General features: G+C 43.5%; 1 protein-coding gene across 21 annotated transcripts in view; it reads right to left on the reverse strand.

The window, feature by feature from the left end:
- The window catches only part of Plekha5 (pleckstrin homology domain containing A5), a 175,746-nt gene that overhangs the window by 32,753 nt on the left and 122,262 nt on the right, over window positions 1–20,731 (reverse strand). For 10 of the 21 annotated variants that reach the window (XM_085839807.1, XM_029478785.2, XM_085839806.1 and 7 more), the window contains 5 exons: window positions 14,145–14,607; window positions 12,411–12,494; window positions 8,711–8,830; window positions 7,906–7,959; window positions 485–565 (listed from right to left, as the gene is read on the reverse strand). In XM_085839807.1, the coding sequence (XP_085695933.1) occupies window positions 485–565; window positions 7,906–7,959; window positions 8,711–8,830; window positions 12,411–12,494; window positions 14,145–14,607 (802 nt within the window). The remainder of the gene's footprint in view (window positions 1–484; window positions 566–7,905; window positions 7,960–8,710; window positions 8,831–12,410; window positions 12,495–14,144; window positions 14,608–20,731) is intronic. The other 11 variants (XM_085839813.1, XM_085839815.1, XM_085839816.1 and 8 more) reach the window with 2 other exon arrangements.

A 20,731-nucleotide genomic window follows, 5' to 3' on the forward strand; every position in this document is an offset into this window, starting at 1 on the left:
TCCTACTGAATTGCAGCTTGGCTAGGTTCTACTCCATTAATACAAAAACCTCATAATCACCTCCCACACAAATGAAATGTATTAATAATGTTGGATGGAGTAGGAGAGATTTGGTGGGCTGTGCTCAAAAGGAACCAGTTTTTACAAATCCTTCTCCCTGGAATCCATTTCTAATGCCTTCAGAGTTAACGCAGGGAAACCTAGTAACTCCTGCTAATCATACTGCAGACCTCCAAGTGTCTATTAACCACGTGATGTACACAAAAGCTTTAGGAGGATGGCACACTTAGTACTCAAGGGCAAGTGCTCAGCGAAGCCATGCTAAGGGTACCACAGCATCTTGGAGCATGGATGAAGTGTGGTTTCCCAAACAAACACAAACAAAAGGTAAAAACACTGATGTCATGAGATCTGAGGAGAGACAAGGCTGTCACTGAGGGTTTGCAGATGACAATGCGGTGTCATTCAGAGTCCAAGACCTTACTTGTTGGTACAGTTGTGGTCTTAGCGCCGAGTTCTCAATCATTGTGTGAACCATGGTGATAATAGGTTCATTTTCTTTCATCTATTTCAAATCAGGAGGAGCATACAGCAAACATCAGTTTACAGCACAGGTAGATTTGAAAGACGACACTGTAAATATATCCTCTACTTTAGTATCTTCCTAACAGTGCAGTTGCTTACATTTCACCCCATGGTTGCACAGACTTAATGTCTACCAACAATTTCAAGCAAGTAGCCAAAGCTATACAATACACCAAAGGTTATAAAATAAACCTTACTGACTGTACTGTGCTACAACCAGATTTTATCTTAATCAATATATCCAACTAACAGCTACTTTTACATGTTAGATGATATAGCATTAATATGTAAAAGAATCTAAACTTTCTAGAGGGAAACAGTCTGTGAATTCAGAAGGAGAAAAAAATGGTAATGTTTAATTTTATACAGTAATAAGACTGACATGAATTATGGTTCTTTATAAGGCTAGTCAGAAAATAGTTAAGTTCTGTACGGATATTAAAATTTTATAATACCCAACATCTTTATCACTTAGATAACATTTTATTAAAATTAGTCCTGATAGACATTTTCATAACCCTTCTATTTTCTCACAGTATAATGGCATATATTGAACTATTCAAGGACATTTAAAATAAAACTTCCTGAGTAAGGACTCAGTAAGTCTCCTTAGCTCCTCCCGTGGTAGGCAGAAGCATGATGCTACTTCATTATTGCTTTTCGGGAAGCAGAGTTTCGTGTAGCAGGCTTGGCAGTTAGCTACAGCATTCAAGAGACCAGCATTCTTAGACCAAGTGGAAATGGCTGACAGGTCTAGTGCTCATCACTGCACTTTGTAGTTTTTATTGTCTACACATTAGAAAACACAGATTTCTGTTCCCCCAGGGTTCAAGGTGTGTGCTGTCCACTGCAGCCTGGCAACCAGATTTCACTGTTGTTTCACTGTCCGATTAATGACTATTCGTCTTATATTAGAATAGATGATAAAGCCTTGCAATGCACAGGAAAATCTAATTTCCCAATCATAAAGTCTATTTAAAGTAGTGGTCCCTCACCCACATATACTGGAACCACTGGACACAAGTCCTAGGCAACTCTTGTGCAGCCTGAGAATCTCTGTGTAGACAGAATGGTTCAGTCATGGCAGAGGGCTCTAAACAGCCCTTGGCCAGAGTGACTCACCACCCTGAGGATTCCACTTTTTGCTTTTAGTGTTTTTGTCCAATATGAGAGCTACAGATGAAAAGCTCACTTTTGGAAGTGTTGGGCCTATGCTGGAGAACTCACTAAAACACACTATTAAAACTCCAGAATTGCAAGACCCTCTACCTCTCCACATCTTCTCAGCTAATCTTGTTCTAGCGTGAGACCCACCGGCAGTCATGTACCTTATGCACCCTGTATGAGAACTCAGCCAGTGCTTAAGTACCCTGCATGTGAGTGAGAACCCATCAGTGCTTATGTATGCAAACACTGCCTCAGGGCAGTGGCAGCCGGTCTTAGGGGTAGCCCTAGGTTCTCCTGGGTAATTCTCCTGTGAACTGTGAATAATTTCCTGAGTTTCTGATCATTTGTCAAGATTTAATGTAGCGAGGCCTAGGGAACCCGTGGTTGTCATTCTCTGTCACTCTTTGTTCTCACCTTGGTATCATTTCCCAAGGTGAACGACTTGCAAATAAGCCCACATCAAGGAAGGTCACACTACCAGCTCTGCTTTCTGGCAGAAACATGAAAGAACACAGTAACTAGCAGAGAGCTGAGGAGATGAACTCATAGCTGAGAGAATGTGAGGAAAGGAGGAGATGAACTCATAGCTGAGAGAATGTGAGGAAAGGAGCTTTGGTGTTAAGATTAAGACAGGTGAAACAGGTATCAACAAGGACCACATCTATCAGCCACAATCACTACGATCACGTAGGCACCGGGCAGGCCAGGTTACCAGATCAGAGGACTGACAAGTGGGTATTAAGTCTCTGCTTAATGCGAATGAACCTGGGGTCTAGTCAGTTTCCTTAGAATTCTGTCATTATGATGTCCTATTCTAGTCAAGAACTGTCTGGGATTCAACTTCCAAGGCGCTGGAGATGGGAGGACAGCAAGGGAAGGGAAGGGAAGGGGAGAGGGAGAAAGAGAGAGAGAGAGAGAGAGAGAAAGAGAGAGAGAGAGAGAGAGAGAGAGAGAGAGAGAGAGAGAGAAAGAGAGAGAGAGAGAGAGAGAGAGAGAGAGAGGGAGGAAAAGGAGAGAGGGGAGGAAATGAGGAAGGAGGGGGGAGTGTTATGTAACAGTTTCCACCCAGACAGAAACCTTCCATCCTAAGGGAGAGCTCTTTAAACAGAGGTAAACAACTGAAGCAGCGTGAGGAAGTCCCCCAAACTGACCAGGTTTACCCCACCCTTCCCTGCCAGTGAATCACTAAAAGATGAGTCTGTCTCAGAGGAGCCACGTTGCAAAGGCCTCTCTGAGCTGCTTGGATGCAACAGAAACAAGCTGAGCTGCCCCGAAGAGGTTTAGACCAGTGGCATGTGGAAAGGACACTCAACCTGTTGAGCTGCCTGTAGGCTTTGTAGTAAGCTCCAGGTTCCAAGATTTTGTGAGATGTCCCTCAAGCTGGGGTGATGCCGCTGTCTTTGAGACACTTTGGCTCCCGGAAGTAGCCCCTCACCCATATTCCTGTAACACTAAAACACATTGACTCATCAAGTTGGACTTCAGTGGTATCTTTACTGTTACTATGAAGTTTCTCCAACAGAAATGGTACAACTCTAAGGGCTGTTTCCCCAGGATCAGCTCTGGAAGGAATGGTATCCTGGCAATAGGGAGCCAAGAAATGCTACAAGGTCAGACTGCACAAACCTCACACAGGACATTTATTGAGGATGGTTGCCTCTGGGCGAAAAGCAGCAGGGAACTGAGCAGGAAGCAGACTTTATACAGGGGTGGTGGTGGGGTGGGGGTGTTGGGGGGAGAGATAAGGGACGGGGGCGGGGAGAGAGGGAGGGACGGAGAGGTGTGGACTGGTGGGTTTTCAAAACCCAGAAGTGAGCTTAGACTTTTTACCCTATATAATATCCATACTTTGGTCTGTCATGGGCTCTGGAGAGACCAAGGGAGAAAGAGAGCAGAAAAAAGGGAGAGAGGTGCTAGAGGAGGGAGCGAGAGAGGGAAGACAGACAGACAGACAGACAGTCACACACACACACACACACACACACACACACACACACACACACACACAGAACCCCCCTATAAAACAACAAAAAAAAAAACAGATTGTGGGAGAATCAAAGTCTGCTTGGCTATATGAGACTAAAGGAGTGAAAAAGATTGGTACAAGATTATTTATTCTTTGCAGCAAGGTCCAAGAAGATATCAACTTTCTAGTCCCTAAGACTAATTTGGGCATGCCTCTAAATCCCATAACTCAGCAGATAGAGGCTGGTGCATCGCTGAGGTCACTGCTGAGTTCACTGACCCTCTTCCTTGCTCTTCATCACTAACAGGGATGTCACAAAGGAAATGGGGAAAGAAACAAACAAGATGAACGGGCAGCACTGATGGGGCCCAATGCATTATGGGAAAGGGGGCATGAAACTGGGAGGGAGGAGTGTTGTAGGGAACCTGGGGGAGTGGACATGATTAAAATACAATATAAACACATATGGAATTCTCAAAAGAATAAACAAGATATCATCAAAAATACAGACTTCAAGTAGTGGACTAGCTATTTAAGCATAATCTATGACAGTGTAGTACAGAATAAAGCAGAGATCCTCCTACAGAAGTGTACAGCTACTCTTATTTATGTTTTGCTTTTGTGAGACAGAGTCTAAGTCTGTAGTCCAGCAGGCCTGCAACTCATTATATGTATCTTCCAAGACCCTGACACTTCAAGCCTCCCAAGTGCTGGGACTGAAAGCTTGCACTGGTTTTAAAAGTCACTTCAGTAATCACTTGTCATGAGAGGTGGCATCGAGAAACCATGCTCTCGTGCTCAGGCTATGAGGAGCAGAAGTCAGTCTTCAGCCAAGTGTGTGACGCACCAGCCCCTGCTTGCTTCACCTGCTGTGGCATGCCAGTGGCAGCAGAAAAGGGCTAGCACTCAGGGCATCTTCTGATTCTAGTTTCCATGACTGATGTTAGAAATGAACAGAATCTACACAAAGGAAGTTTTTCCTGTGGGTGACTGTGGCACCTACAGAAGGCCAGAGGAAGGCTGCATCGCCTGCTTTTATTTAATGTTTGTGAGTGGGGAGGCCGAGGAGGAGCAGAGAGGAAGAGAAGCCAGCACACACATGCCTTTGACTTTGAAATTTACCCAGAGCATCTTCCTCTGATCTGCTCTAATGTATGGTTCTATAAAACTGATGAGTCAATCTATAAATCCTGGACTCCTAATAATGCCTGCAAAAACAGCAGACCTGGTCATCTCAGACAGGTTACTGGCAGGAACAAGAGAGACAGCTTGGAACGGTTTGAGCTGAATGAGAAGTTCCACTAAACTAAATTTATCGTAATTATTTTTATGTACTGCACAGTACAGCGATAGTTAGATACAATGTACAGTTGCAGTTCAAAAAATTTAATTTCAATACATTGCTACGAACAAACTGTAAGTGTAGTCAGGAGAGTTTTCTTTTTTTCTTTTTTTTTTACTGTCAGAGGTTTTTATTGAGAGCATTTTTATATTTCTATTTCAACTCATTTTTTTTTTAATAGCCACGTACAATTACATCCATACTCTTAGGTGAACATGCATTTTTTTTTTTTTTAGATTTATTTATTTATTATATGTAAGTAATTGTAGCTGTCTTCAGACACTCCAGAAGAGGGAGTCAGATCTCGTTACGGATGGTTGTGAGCCACCATGTGGTTGCTGGGATTTGAACTCCGGACCTTTGGAAGAGCAGTCGGGTGCTCTTACCCACTGAGCCATCTCACCAGCCCTCAACTCATTTTTAAAATGGGTTAGTTTCCCTTATTTTATTAATACTATTTTGTATTATGAGAGAAGTTAACACCCTTCTATTTTCTTTTTCTTTTCTTTTTTTGTGTTATATATGTTTATTTTTGTTCATTTGGGGGACCTACTATGTGCCAATTCATCTGCCTTAGCTTTCTTTTTTTTTTTTCCATTTTTTATTTGGTATTTAGCTCATTTACATTTTTACATTTCCAGTGCTATACCAAAAGTCTCTTTAGAAAACCTTTTGTGGGTGGTGTATGCATAGCCAGTCAGGGGCCAAGTGTGTTCTCTCTCAGGAGCACCATGGCTTCTGTCTTTCCGTTTGGAGATCCAGTGGGACCTGAGGCCTGCTGGTTTTGCTAGGCTGGCTGACCAGACAGCTCTGGATGGGTGTGTGCCAAGCTGCTGGGCTCCTGTGTGGGCCCTGGGGAGCCTGCATCCTCTCACAGCAAGCACTTTACCCAGGAGCCAGCTGCCCAGCTCCAAGGGGATTACAAGGCTCTATGCACTCACATACAGATCACTTCTTTTTTTTTTTTTTTTTTTTTTTTTTAGATTTATTTATTTATTATATGTAAGTACACTGTAGCTGTCTTCAGACACTCCAGAAAAGGGAGTCAGATCTCGTTACGGATGGTTGTGAGCCACCATGTGGTTGCTGGGATTTGAACTCTGGACCTTCGGAAGAGCAGTCGGGTGCTCTTACCCACTGAGCCATCTCACCAGCCCTACAGATCACTTCTGTTCGTCAAACTTTTACATTCTAATTGTTAAGAGGGCCAAATGCTATCAGAAGTAGAATATTTAAATGCAAAGTATCAACCACAACATCATTTCTGTAATTATTCCCATTATCATAAAATTTTAAGATAGAAATAATGTAATTTTTGAAATCTGAGAACAAGGCAAATTACTTGAAAACTCTGTTGACAGAGTCCATAAATGACCAGCATTCATTTCACTGTATTAGAACGGGCACTAGTGAGGCATAGCAGCAGGTCTAGAGACCTGTGAGGGTAGACAAGCCCAAGGTGGACCTGTGCTGTTCTAGGAAGCCGAGAAAGGACAGTGGTGGCTGCGACGCCATATTTATCTGACTGGGAGCCCCCTAAGTTCTTCCCCATAACTGTGCCAGTCTTTACTGAGATTACTAAGAGTCACAGCAAACCACTAGGCATATTCCAAAGATGCTAGGTAACTTCAGAGTCACGCTTACACTACTTTTTTTTTAAGCTTATAAAGTTTGTGTTTTCCCACAGGCTTTCAGAATGTTCCATGGCTTGCTTGCTCATTTGCTAGTCAGGGACGTGTTTTTGAGACAGGGTCTTGTTCTGTAACTCAGGTTAGTCTTGAAGTTTTGATCTTCCTCAGGACTGCTGGGAGCATGGGTGTGTGCGGTTATGCCAGGTACTCTGATTTACAGTGTAAAGGAAATTTAAAGACACTTTATTCCTTATAGACCCTGGGAGCTCTTTAGAATATGAGGTTATCTTTATTATACTGCTTTAAAGTTCATTTGAGAGACAAGTCTCTGCAGTAAAGATCTGAACTTGGATAACTAAATGCTGATTTCTGAAGCATTCCAATAGGCAAAATCATGGCAAAAACTCATGGGAAGTATGTACATTACACACTACGAAAAAGCGTGCTTCTATAAAATTAGGGTGACCGAACATGTCCACAAAGGGTCATTCTGGCATAAAATCTCTCTTTAAATAGAAATCATTTATAAAGCTGCAATTACCATTTTCTTTCAAAGATGTAAGCATCTGTTTTATAACGTTTCTTGTAGGAACTATATTTGATAAAACATTCAAATCTATGCATTTCAAGACAAGTCAAAATAAAGCTTAGCTTGATCTTTATTAAAGAATTAATTTGTTAGCAGAAATTATGTCTGATAAGATACCAAGGCCCATTAAATATTAACCGTGTCTAACCCCTAACCCTGAACAGTCCTTGTTTGTTGATGCTTTCTCTTCTTGAGGTGTGTTTGCCTTTCGGACACGGGGTCTCAGTTTATGCCCCACAGTAACAGGCACAGCCGCCACGTCTTTCACTAGAGGTCCCCCCTTGGCCACCCACCATGAGGTAAGGGGGAGAATCACAGGGTAGTGACACAGACCCTGCATACTTGGCAAGGACCACACCCTGGGAGGAGACAGCACCCAGGCACCTGAAAGTGGCCCGCAGCACATTCCACCCTGTCCTTAGAAAGAAACAGGATTCAGGTGCCCCAGTGCTCATACCCACCCCATTGACCCTCACAGAGGCCTTTTGGTCAGGGCTCTTTATTGTCACTTAAAGAAATTATGTAATTAATTAAAGTGACTGAAGTATCTAAGAAGCCAGGAAAATTTTACTATAAATGGTAAGTTTTAACTGGTATCATAATAAGGAAATTCTACAAACCCCACCTGATGATCCAAATATATGGTGTTCCTTTGGAGATGATGTGAAAGGATCTCATTCTAGCAGCCAGCAGTCAAGGAAGGAGGGACAGAGAGCAAATTGTCAAAAGGTCAGGTGGTAACAGGAAGGACAGGTACTTGTCACAGCGCAGTCCCATAGCACCTCCCCCCCCCCCCCCCACACACATGTTCTGCCAGGGCACAGACAACATACTTAGTATGTAAAATCACAGACACCGAGCTATTCAGGAGAAAACGCTTGCAATGGCTTTAGCAGATAGAAGATTTACATGCCAGTCCTCCTCTGTGCTACAGCCCTCCCTTCTCATAGACACAGAGGCTATTAACCCTTTGAGAGATTTCAGACTAGCCTCCAACTCCCTGATCCTCCTGTACTCAACCCTGAGTGCTGGGATCACAGGTGTGCAGGCAAGAAGTATTTTTATGTCTTCATTTTCTTGTCATAAGAAAAAAAGGCTTATAATGAATTTTCAACTTACTGCTTTATTTGAAAACCTAAGCTTTTAGTACCTATTTTTTCAGATGTAGAAGTTCAAGGATTTATTTACTGAGCAGCAGAGCTATCTTGAGACCCAAACAGTTGAGTTGAAGGCTAAGAAGTGTACACTCATTGTATTTTCTAACTTATCCCTCCAGGTAAGTAAGCTGAACTCTCAAAGGGTCAATAGGAGACTGCAATGCTCCTACAGTGAATGCTCCTGCAGCGATGGTACAGGCTCATGCGCAACACCAAGGACACAGAATGCACTGATGACTGATGGCGGCAGACATCCCCGTCTGCAGAGCTGACCTTTGGGCTGTGGGCCTCAAGTTTCAGCTGCATGAGCTGTGCTAAGGTGTGCTCCCGGACACTGCTCAGCTCCGCCTGCTGCCGTCTCAGCTTTATCAGCAGCAGCGTAAGCTCCTCTGGCTGAACGAGTACAATTTAAGAATCCAAACAGTGGAAAACAGATTAATTGTTGTCTTAAGTGACAAACATTAAACCAAGATTTCTTGGCAAGTTTCCTCTTACGGTTGGCATCATAGAGCCTAGGCACTATGATGATAGGTCCTACATAAATGCATAGACATCTAGAGAGACAGAAGGAACAGTGTTACTTCACAGAACAGCAGCAGGACATTCAGCACGCACGAGAGTATTTCATTGTCAAGAATAAAAGGCACAAAACCACCATAACGTTTAGCACGGAGAACTGTTAAGTTGCTCATTAAAGATGTCATCAGAGTATTAAAATTATACTCAAGGCTCTTCTGGCAACAGAACACTATTGGCCCATCCAACACCATTTCAAAGAACAAGTAAATCAAAAGAATTACATTTCAGAAATGAAAAACTTGGGTATTATTTCTGAATTCCAAGAATCGGCACTTAAGGTCACTGGTATTTTGTAAGGACCTACCAATAGAGTTTCCACAGCAATTTTTTTTAAAATGATTAAGATGTCATTTTTTTTTTAAGGGAAAAGAAAGGAAAACAAATATTGCTGTTAGTGTTGCTCGACTCCTGCACAACAGTGATCTCTGGAAACACTGGAGACTGATTCCCCAGTGGTACTACATATCCTGGGGAGGAAAGCTTTCCAACAGTGGGGGATTCCTCAATATCTGTGGGGTCCTAAGCAGCAGATGGACAGCTATTTCTCTGAGCTTCATTTACAAACTTTAAGGGGCAGGGAAAGGGACTCTGCTCCCAAATGTCACAGGCCTAGGCACCGCAGAACCCTGTCACCCGGGCCTGGGCCCTGCTGAGCTCTGTTTCTATGCAGTTTTATGCTGGCTCTCTGCTCATCCGCTGTGGTGGCTCTCCATTTCCTATACCATAACATTCTTTTAGAGGCCCATGGCATTTTCACTGTTGCCTCCAGACAGGCACAGCATCACAGAAGGAAGCTACACCTCCTATTGGCTCTCGATGAAGGTGAGCACAAAGAGAAGGCAGCAGGCTTTTATAATTAGCAGTGTTTAGTACATGTGATGTCAAGCTACAGTGAGTGACCCCCACTCCCCCCCCAAAAACCCCCAAAACCCAAACAAAATCCAAAAGGCCAGCTTTTGCTCTCAAGCCACCTCTTGACTATAGGACTTTGGGACAGGCTTTATCTCCTGATCACCTTGTCCAGCTCTTGAGGCCTTGCTAGAGATGTGGGTAGATAAGGACTGCCACACTCTCTTCTTTCTTTTTGGTAGAATAGGATATTCTGAACCTTAGGCTGATTTCTGACAGAAAATCCAAAGAAGTTTGTGTATGGACTAAAATAATGGGGGAATTTTCAAAAGAACAGAGGCTCTAAGTTAGCTGTTTATTCACATGTTGAGGTCCAATCAAGAGGCATCATTGGCATCAAAAGACCGGTGCGATGGTAAATATGTTTGATTCTGAATCGCCACTAGGGGGAGCAAAACGGAAGAGAAAATGGACAGCTAGCAGCCAGTCTGAGTGCTGCCTGCTTCTGTCACACTGACAATCTACTGCCTGATAGTTCTTGGTTTTTAACAACCTAGTAATTAATGGCTCTTGGTGTTTAATAAAATATATTCACCATCTTTGAGAAACCGAGATCACTTTAAATGAGGAACAAATTCCTTTTATCTAAACATGTAAGATGAAATATGTTTTAAGAAATACAGATGAATTTGTTCTGATTACTGTAGAAGAGAATTTTAAATAATAATGAACAGTCCTATAGGTGTGAAATAACATCCTCAAACAAATAGGACTATCTACTGACAATGGAGTGAGGTCACCGAGAAAGGATTCCAGCAGTGTCCATGCACCTGTAATCTGAGTACTCCAGAGGCTGGGGCAGGAAGACTGTTAGATCGAGAGCTTGCCAAAAGCAAACAAAACAAAACAACAATAACAATAAAAAACAAATTAAAAAACCAACCCCCCAAAAAAAACCTAAGCCAAAGCAAAGTCATCTATTTTTCTTTGATTTGAAGAACTGATATTAAAAATATTTCTAAGTATAGATAATATTGACAACTAAATGAAAATAGTAAGGATACTTGCTGTGGTGTATCCCTTCCACCCTGTATCTCAGTCTTCTAGCTTCAGGCTCTGGATCAACAGGATTAGAGACAAGCCGCCATGGCCGGCTGACTACACTACAGTCTTTCATTTTTTTTTTTTAAGATTTATTTATTGGGCTGGCGAGATGGCTCAGTGGGTAAGAGCACCGACTGCTCTTCCGAAGGTCCAGAGTTCAAATCCCAGCAACCACATGGTGGCTCACAACCATCCGTAACGAGATCTGGCGCCCTCTTCTGGAGTGTCTGAAGACAGCTACAGTGTACTTACATATAATAAATAAATAAATCTTTAAAAAAAAAAAAAAAAAAAAAAAAAAGATTTATTTATTTATTATATGTAAGTACACTGTAGCTGTCTTCAGACACTCCAGAAGAGGGCATCAGATTTCGTTACGGATGGTTGTGAGCCACCATGTGGTTGCTGGGATTTGAACCCTGGACCTTAGGAAGAGCAGTCGGTGCTCCTAACCACTGAGCCATCTCGCCAGCCCCCACTACAGTCTTTCTTTGGGTAAATACACAAATCAATGTATTTTTGACTCTAAAGCAGCTAATATATGTTAAATTTCACAGAGAAGCCAAGCATGGCAGTGTGCTCATGTAACCCCACCATGAGGAGACCAAACAAGAAGGAAGACTAAGCTCCAGGCTGGCCTGTGCTATACATCAACACTCAGTTTCAGAATAAAACAAAAGCCACAGACAGGCAAAGTGTTGCATTCAGAAGGTCTTGTGTGGTCCCAGCTGCTGCTGGAGTGCACTCCTGTGTCTGTGCTGGGTGCTCCTGTAAGGTGGTGGCTCTCAGCCTTCCTAGTGCTCCAACCCTTTAACAGTTCCTCATGCTGTGGTGACCCCCAGCTATAAAATTATTTTCATTGCTACTTCACAACTGTAACTTTGCTGTTATGAATAGTAGTGTAAACATCTGATATACAGGCTAGCTGCAGTGACCCCTCGAAGGAGTCACAACCCACAGGTGGAGACCTGCAGGGACAGGGCCCGCCAAGCTGGAATACACCTTGTGCATCTTACGCAGGCCCTCCCTACTGAGCTTGGGTTCTTAAGCAAAACCAAAACTCTGTGGCCACGTATGCCATGTGGCCACGTATGCCATGTGGTCATATGTGCCATGGTTGGCCTAACTCCTAGCCATCCATCCCTGTGTTCCACTGTGCATGGTTTTCATTTTGAAGAAAAGGGGGATAACAAATCAAAAACCCAGAGCTAAACGTGAAATGTGCTCCTTTGTTTGACACTCAGGGGAAGGCAGCCACAGAAACACTGGCATGGTTACAGAAGTCTACGTTCTTCTCATGTTGAATCTTTGTTACAAAGCAATATTGTTTTCTTCTGTAGATGATGTCTCTGAAAATTCACACTTAAAAACTATGTCAGCTTCATGTCTTTCTGGGCAGCAAATAAAGCAAGCATATGATAAGTAAACTTATCACACTCACCGTTCTGCCTTGGAGGCTCTGGGGACTAACAGCCTGTAAAGTTAAGCCAGCTGGCATTGACCTTCTGTCAGCTACATAGACATGCTGGGGGGTGGAAAGAGAAGAGAATTCAGTGGTGAGCTTTGGTTTTTGGAGGTGGTGGTATCATTGTTATTGATGAATAATCTTAAATTTACATGATGGAATACTAATTAAAATTGTCATTAGTTTTTATGAGAGAAATATTAACATTATTTACTTGACTAAAATATAGATGCTAATTCTATAAAGACTGGTCAACAGCATGCAAACTCCTTGTTCTCAGGACACGTGTGTGTGAGTGTGTGTGTGCACACTCTTTTGTGGTTCTGAGAGAAGACCTCATGTAGCTCAGGCTGGCCTCACACTTAGCTCCTAATCTAATGGTTTCCAATACCCAAGTGCTAGAATCACAGGCATGATCCGTTATACCTGGGCCCATATAAACATGTTTTATATTTCTTATTACCATGTATGTAGAAGGTGTGTGTGTGCATAGCACATATGTGGAGGTCAGAGGATGACTCTGTGGCACTAGTTCTGTCCTCCCTCTACTTTCGGTGGGCTCTGGAGATTGACCTCAGGTCACTAGGCTGACACAGCTACATCCTTACCTACTGAACCATCTCACTGGTCTGGCTTCAGAGTCTTTAGAGAAGATTTAGTGAAGGGAGTGTCACAGGTTGAAAGTTTCACGGAGTTTACTATTTGGCTGTTTTTTCATGCCTGCTTTTATGTTCAGTCTGTCATGGCAGGTCTTTAGTGAGAGCGTATTACCAAACCCACCTGGCATCTGGGAGTTGGTGAGGGTGGGGACAGTGAGTAGCTCATCTGGGTGGTGGAGATAGTCATCTCCCATCTGTAGCTAAGCTCAAAATAGAGTGGCATTTCCTTAGAGCTTCCTGGGAGCTAACGTCCTCTAGTCTACCACACTTTAACCTGGTGGCTGTATGCAATCTGGTAATGAAAGAGGTCATCTGCAAAGTACTGACTCAGCAAGTCATGTGATGTTCTCCAAGTTAAGATGTTTCAGTACAAAACACTGAAAGATCACGTTTGTTAATATCACATCAATCCTTCAGTCCTGAAAAGCCATCAAATTCAGTCTGCAAACGTAGTTTCCAAGATTGTTTAGCTTGAAAATTCAGATACCATCAGTGGTGACAAACACTGTCAAATTTTTTCTCTTTGAAGTGATAGGTTCCATGTCCCTTTGGCAGAGGTCTACTAATTGGTAAGTCTGAATAATGATCCTTGTCTGTAAGCCCAAAATTAACCCTTCCTTCAAAAAGCTGCCTTGGTCACTGTGTTTTGTCATAGCAATAGAAAATAGCTAAAACACGGACCAAACTTATAATCTAAGGCTGAGAAAGGACCATTTAGAGTTTGAAGCCAGCTTGGACAACTTACAGAGATCCTGCCTCAAACGCATGTAAGACATACTTCAAATGTAAACACTTGCCTGGATATATGAGGCTTAGATCACAAACAAACAAACAAATGAACGAATTGCTCTCATAATCCAGAAGTATTGAGAGCTTAGACTCCATTATGGGATTCTAACAGTTTTAATTTTTTTTTTCGAGCCAGGGTGAGAGTTTTAATTTTTTAAGATGAATTTTTAAGAGATCAGCCTTGTTCTCTTGCCTCTAACTTAATTTAACATCATCATCATCAACATCATTGAGTAATGAGTTCACACAAACAGCATTTTACCTTAGGGTGATGAGGCCTGTGCCTGCGGTCTATCGTCACATCTCCTCTCTGGATGGGCGAGGTCACTTCTGACCTGTACGTCCGCTGAGGGGAGAAGCCCTGGTAAGCAGCTGCTGACCCGTGGGAAGGTGACGTGGGGATGGAGTGCATCGTCTGGTCAGACACCTGCACCATGGCTTTGGGACTGCTCAGGCAGCCGTGCCGAGGGAGGGTGCTCTGCTTGTGGTAAAACTGGCGCTGCTGCCACTCATACAGCTGCCACATGGTGTCATCTCTCATGGATCGCCGCTTCTCTTCTGCTCCAGGCCCTGTCTTCTCATGACCAGAAGGGGTTACACTGCAGATACTCTCAGGTCTGGTCTTGCTGTTTCTCGGGAGTGTCCGGTAACCTTCAGGGTAGCGGGCCAGGATCTGGGCTCGGTGGCTTGGCATATTTCTTGGCAATGTTTGATAAGAAATTACTCTAAGATTAAAGAGACGTTGTAAAAATGAAAGTTGTAGCAAAATGGAAAGAGATAGTTTTATCTTTTTAAAGGACATAGTTTTTTGGCATGTGGAGTTGCTCGGCACGTGCAAAGCCCTGGGTTTGAACCCCCGATACGTAACACATCGAAAGAGGAAAAGGAAGGAAGGACTAGTTAGCCAAAATGTTATATGAAGTATAAATCATTAAAAAGCTCAAGCTTTTTAGGTGGAATTCCATCTGGGAATGCACGCTATGAATAGAATCTACAGTAATTCTAGGTAAGCAGGCTATAGATAGAATCTACAGTAATTCTAGGTAAGCAGGCTATAGATAGAATCTACAGTAATTCTAGGTAAGCAGGCTATGGATAGAATCTACAGTAATTCTAGGAACTCTCTGGTTTACGGAAGGAGCATTTGCCCATTCCGAGTGACAGGCAGTAAGGATATTAGCTCTTTAACTCCGGGACTTCTTAAGCACAGGTAGGTGGATCTCTAAGTCTGAGGCCAACCTGGTCTGCAGTGAGACACTCCCTGTCTTAAAAAGCAAACAAAAACCCTCCAACAACCAACCCACTCTCCCCTCCCTGAAACAAACAAACAAACAAAAACAAAAAACCCACCTCCCAAGATATTAACAAATAAAATTTAAAAAGAAACTATTCAAGAACTAATCTTAAGCCTTCATCTTTAATTGTGCAACTAGTTAGATAGTAAGGCCCTGCCTTAAAAAAACAACCAAGCAAAAAAGGTTAAGATTAAATTTCAAGTGTTCATCATAGCCCTATCATTCTGTGGTGCATACATTTGTATCCCAAGACAAAGTTACTGTAACCCAAAAACTCCAAGGGCTATGGGAAAGGTAGGTTCACCAGTGGCTTCCACTCACTCACGCACGCAAGCACGCACGCACGCCTGCCTCCAGGGCTCTAAGGACTGAACTTTCACGACAGGCACTCTTGGCCTTTCCTGCTTCCCCTGCCTTGTACTGTGTGAGGCGTCTGCAGCTGCTGATCACTACAAGAACTGGGGGGAAACTGACCTGCAGGAGTTTACTAAACTCCTAAAGATATTTTATGTGTTTATACTGATTTTATGCATATCAGTGGGTTAGCCTGCATTTTTTTGTGCACCATTTTCATGCCTAGTGCAGGCAGAGTTCAGAAGAGGGCACTGGATCCTCTGGAACTAGAGTTACAGATGGCTGTGAGCCACTAAGTGGGTACTGGGAACAGAATGTAGGTCCAGTGCTCTTAATTGCTGAGGCAACTACTTCTCCAGCCCTTATTTTACTATCCTTAATAATCTAATTTTTTGGCTGATAAATAAGAAGCCAAAGATTTCTTTTTATTTTATATGTGTGTGTGTGTGTGTGTGTGTTCGTCTGTGTGAGTGAATGCTATGTGTGCGTGGGAGCACATACAAGGAGGCCAGAAGAGTCAAATCCACTGCCCCTGCAGTTACACACAGTTGTGAGCCACCCAACATGGGTGCTGGGAATTGAACCTGGGTCTCCGAGAAGTAGCAAGTACTTTTAACTGCTGAGCCATCTCTGGCTCTTGCAGAGATCTCTGACACAGACTTGTGACTGGCAGCAATGCATCAATACTGTTCCAGCAGCTGTGATGGCTTACCTGTGCACTCTGGAGGCATGTGGCAGGTTTAAGGGAGCTTGGGTTGGATAGGACCTTTCAACAACAACAACAAAGCCCCCAGAGTCCTTTAACGGATCTTCCTGGGACCGTGTGTAGCGACTGGGTGCATGCTTGGCTATGAGGCACATCCCTACAGTTAGTTAGTTCCTGCTGGCATGTGAAATTCTGTTCTTGTTATTCAGTGCGAAGAGTTCTCTTTTGGAGGAATATACCTTCTCTTTGTGATTATGGAAAATACTGCAATGCAGAGGGAAAGGCAGAGAAGGAAGAACTAGGAAGGAGGGCACGCACACTTGCAACCCTAGGACTTGGGGGGTGGGGGGGATACAGCCAGTTGGATCTCTGAGTTCAAGGCCAGTGCGGTCTGCATAGTAAGCTCCAGGCTACCCAGGTTATCATATCCATATTCTTTTAATGTCTGGCATCATAAGAGTTTGTGAATGAAAATGCCTACTTGTAACAATTTCCAGACATTTATATATAAATGAAAAAAAATTCCTTCTTTTAAAAAATCTGCTAAACACATGTATGCTGTGCATGAAATTATTTCTCTATTATGAATTAACTGACACTAACGCCATCAGGGGCTGGAGAGATGACTCAGCAGCTGAATGCTTGCTGCTCTTCCAGTATCCACATGAGGTGACTCACATCCACCTCAGCTTTCGGCCTCTTGGGCACCCCCAACCCCATGCCCAACACCCATGATATTCATACCCAAAATGAAAATTAAAAACAGAAGTAAGCATAAGGAAGACAGAGAGCTTAGGAAGCAGTGAGCTCAAAAGGCTGTGGGTGCCTTGTGTCCCCACCGTCAGGAGTCCTCTAGCCACAGTGCTTTCTAGACTACGAGAGAGCTTATCACCAAGCTGTCTAGAGCCTAAGGTCATTACTCATTAGTATTCAAACAGTCTGATCCCTTCAGTCATCTTTCCTGAATAGTAAACATCTTCTCCATCATTCTGCCTCCTCTTTCAGGCTCTTGCAATGTCGTCAGTGCCCCCACCCCCATGGCCAATCATCAGGCAACCAACTCTAGGAGGGGAGAGAGGCACAGTGTCATGTGACTAGACCAGAGTTCAATCAGTTGTGGCTTTCTCTCTTGTTGCAACCCCAGCCCCCCCAATTAGACTTCCCTCCCTCCTCTCTTTGATAAGACAAAAGACAGAGATCAGAGTCACAAATGAAGAGCTGGCAGCCCCACACCCATCTCTTCAGGTATGGCAGCCGGGGGAAGTTGATTCCATCCAAGACTCCACTCTGGCACTTGAGTGTCCACCTCAGGTTGTTTCCTGAGAGACAACTTAAGCAACGTACAGAACGTACAGAAGTACAGAATGCCACCATGGAACTGTATCAGCATGAGAAGGGACATGAATGGCCAGACTAAAATACCCCAGACGACGAATAGTGCAAAGCACAATGTGCAGTGACAGCACTGTCAGTCTCTGAAACATTACTGGCATGTGAGCCGCTGTATCTGCTCCAACTGCCACGCCCTCCTGTGCTGCTCTAACTGCCACGCCCTCCTGTGCTATTACCTGAAGTGTTCCCATCAGCGTGGCTATGGACACAAGTTTGAAAGGTTCTGCCCTCTTTGAAACTTTGGGGGACTTCTAATAGAAAAACGGTTATTAACAAGTAAATTCATTTTTTTTTTTTTGTGGTCTCATATATGGTCTAGCTTTAGGAGACCTGCTTTTCAGAAGTACAATATATTCCACTGATTGCTGTCCTAACGAAATTTAAATTCAGTCAAGTGTGATTTAGTGTGAAGCAGAAAGTGTAAAAGGCAAGCACAGGGTGCCCACTCAGCAGCTGCCGCCTATGATCTGCCCTGGGGGCCAATCAAGGTTCGTCTACTCAGACACTCTGAGCTCTGCTCCTCTCAGCACAGGGAGGGACCTACCAACCTTAACCACTGCTGCTGCCTACTAGGGTCTCAGTAATTAAAGAAAGCCTTTCATAAAGAAACCAATCAGTTATTTCACGACTTACGATGCTGCTTTTCACCAGTACAAGTTTGCAAATGTTTTTTGGGAAGGTTTATTTACAACAGTACATGATACTTTTCAAAGATTCAAAGTGGCCATGAGCCATCTGCAAAGAATGTGACACTTCAAGTACCCAGGGGACCGACAACACTGTGAACCTGAGGAGAAGAATGCAGACAGAACCCTTGTCTGAGCCATCAGTCCAGCCTTCGGGAGGCTGCACACAGAAGAAAAGGACAAAGTCCGTGCAGGGGCTGCTCACCCTCACTGACACCACACAGGAAAAACGTAAGTCCCCATGCCTGCTACCCTCTCTACACTTTTAAACTAAAGAAAGAAATGTTTTATTTGAGATTTAAATAGAGAGGAAGCAACTTGGCCACCCTCCAGTCTGAATTGTTTCCTGAATGTGACCTTTAGTCCTCCGAACCCTTCTGCCCTCAGAGCTGCTTCCTGGTTTCTGTCTAATCAAAAGCACTGATTGGTTTCCTGCTGACAGCATATCAGCCAGCTGTCCAAGAGCTAAACTCTATTTCTTATCCAGTCCTTACGTAAACTGCTTACCTAGGACTGTGGTCGTGTGAAAGTCAATCAGACAGTGTATGACACGAACAAACACACACCATGGGAATGCTACATCAAACTAGTCAGTGTGTGTGTGTGTGTGTGTGTGTGTGTGTGTGTGTGTATTTCTGCATGTAACTTGCAATTTTGACACCGTCTTGGAGGCCAGGTACAGAGGTACAGCAATACTGAGGCAGAGACAGGGGGATCTAGGAGTTCCTGGTCAAGCCAGTCAGAACCACATGGTGAGATCCTGTTTCAAAAATGAACAGTGTTTTCCCAATTTTCAAGTACTTAAATTAATTCCTGGCTACAACTCAATCACTATGTTGTACAGAAGTCTCTACAATGTATCAAATAAAGTTTGTGTTATTCACAACTCTCTCTTGTGCAAACCCTACAAGGGAACACACAGGATGTGGGGGACAGACAGTGAGCAGCACCTCACAGGGGGTGTGCGCTTGCAGCCTTGGGAGAGCTAACAAGCCCACCTACCAAGGCTTTAGAGCCACCCCCCTGAAGCTTCTGATGCTGCAGGCCTGCACTGTACCTGAGCAGAGCTGGGACACGTCCCCACGTCTCACAAGCTTCTGCAGTGAACTGAGTCATGCTCTCTCTTCTGTTACTTACACGTCACAGTAACAGTTACATTACACAGAGATCTACATGAAAATGACTACACACTATTCCATGGTCGATACTATCAATATAAAGCACACAAGGTAACTTGGAAAGTCCATTTAAATTAAAACATACTTTCTCAAAGAACTTGTGTTTTAAGAAAAATTTGGAGCCAGACAGTGGTGGTGCATGCCTTTAATCCCAGCACTCAGGACAGAAGCAGACAGATCTCTGAGTTTGAATCTAGCCTCATCTACAGAAACAGTTCCAGGACAGTCAGGGCTACACAGAGAAACCCTGTCTCAAGCTAACCACCACCTCCCATCCCCCACCAAAAAAATTACAACAAATTTTATGAATTTAAACAAAAAAATACTTATAGAAATGTAAAATCTGTTGACTTGGGAGGGTTAGGATCAAATCCATGCCTTGTGCACACCAGGCAAGTGCTCTACCACTGCATTCTGTCCCTAGCTGTAAAATTTACTTCAAATTTTTAATTTACTGTTTTAGTGTTTTCAAATGGGTCTCACTATGTACTGGCTGGCCTACTACTAATTATGAAATAACCTAGGCTGGCCATTGGTCTCAGCCTCCAGAGTGCTGAGATTTCAAGGGTGCAGCACCACGCCTGGCTTATGCTTTGCGTTTTGAGGGGCTGTAGAGACAGCTCTGTGCTTAAGAGCATTGGGTGTTCATGACCACAGAGGGAACACAGATATCTTCTGGCCTCTGCAGGCATCAGGATGTTCACAATGTACAAACATACATACTAGTAACATTCACACACATAAACATCTGTGTGTGTGTGTGTGTGTGTGTGTGTGTGTGTGCGCGCACATGTGCGCATGACGCTGAACGCGGTGGGGCACAACTCTACTGCAGCACTTATAAGGCAGAGGCAGATGTGAGTTTGAGGCTAATCTGGTCTACATATCATATTCTAGGCCAACCAAACTGTCCCAAAAAAACAAAACAAAACAAGTTTTTTGAAATGTATCTACTTCTCAGCATATATTCCTGATAATCTTTGCAAATTCTGCCATTTCTTATTTTTCAAATGTCTGTTCTCTTAGGCCCCCTCTCCTTTTATTAAAATGAGGACAGGGTCTTACTCTCAGTCTTCAGGCTCAACCACAGGAGTGTTAGGATTAGCGAGGCATGGACCATGGCACCTGGCACTTTCCTTAGAACCTCCTCTGTTCCAGTCTCCCATGGAGAAATGTATTCACTTTCATACTTTTAACCACTTTAGATTCACTGTGCTCAAGGGTGGACTGCCCTCTGA

The sequence above is a fragment of the Mus caroli genome, unplaced genomic scaffold (genome assembly GCF_978045245.1).
Source record: "Mus caroli unplaced genomic scaffold, Mus_caroli_1 scaffold_7, whole genome shotgun sequence".
Taxonomy (NCBI): Eukaryota; Metazoa; Chordata; class Mammalia; order Rodentia; family Muridae; genus Mus; species Mus caroli.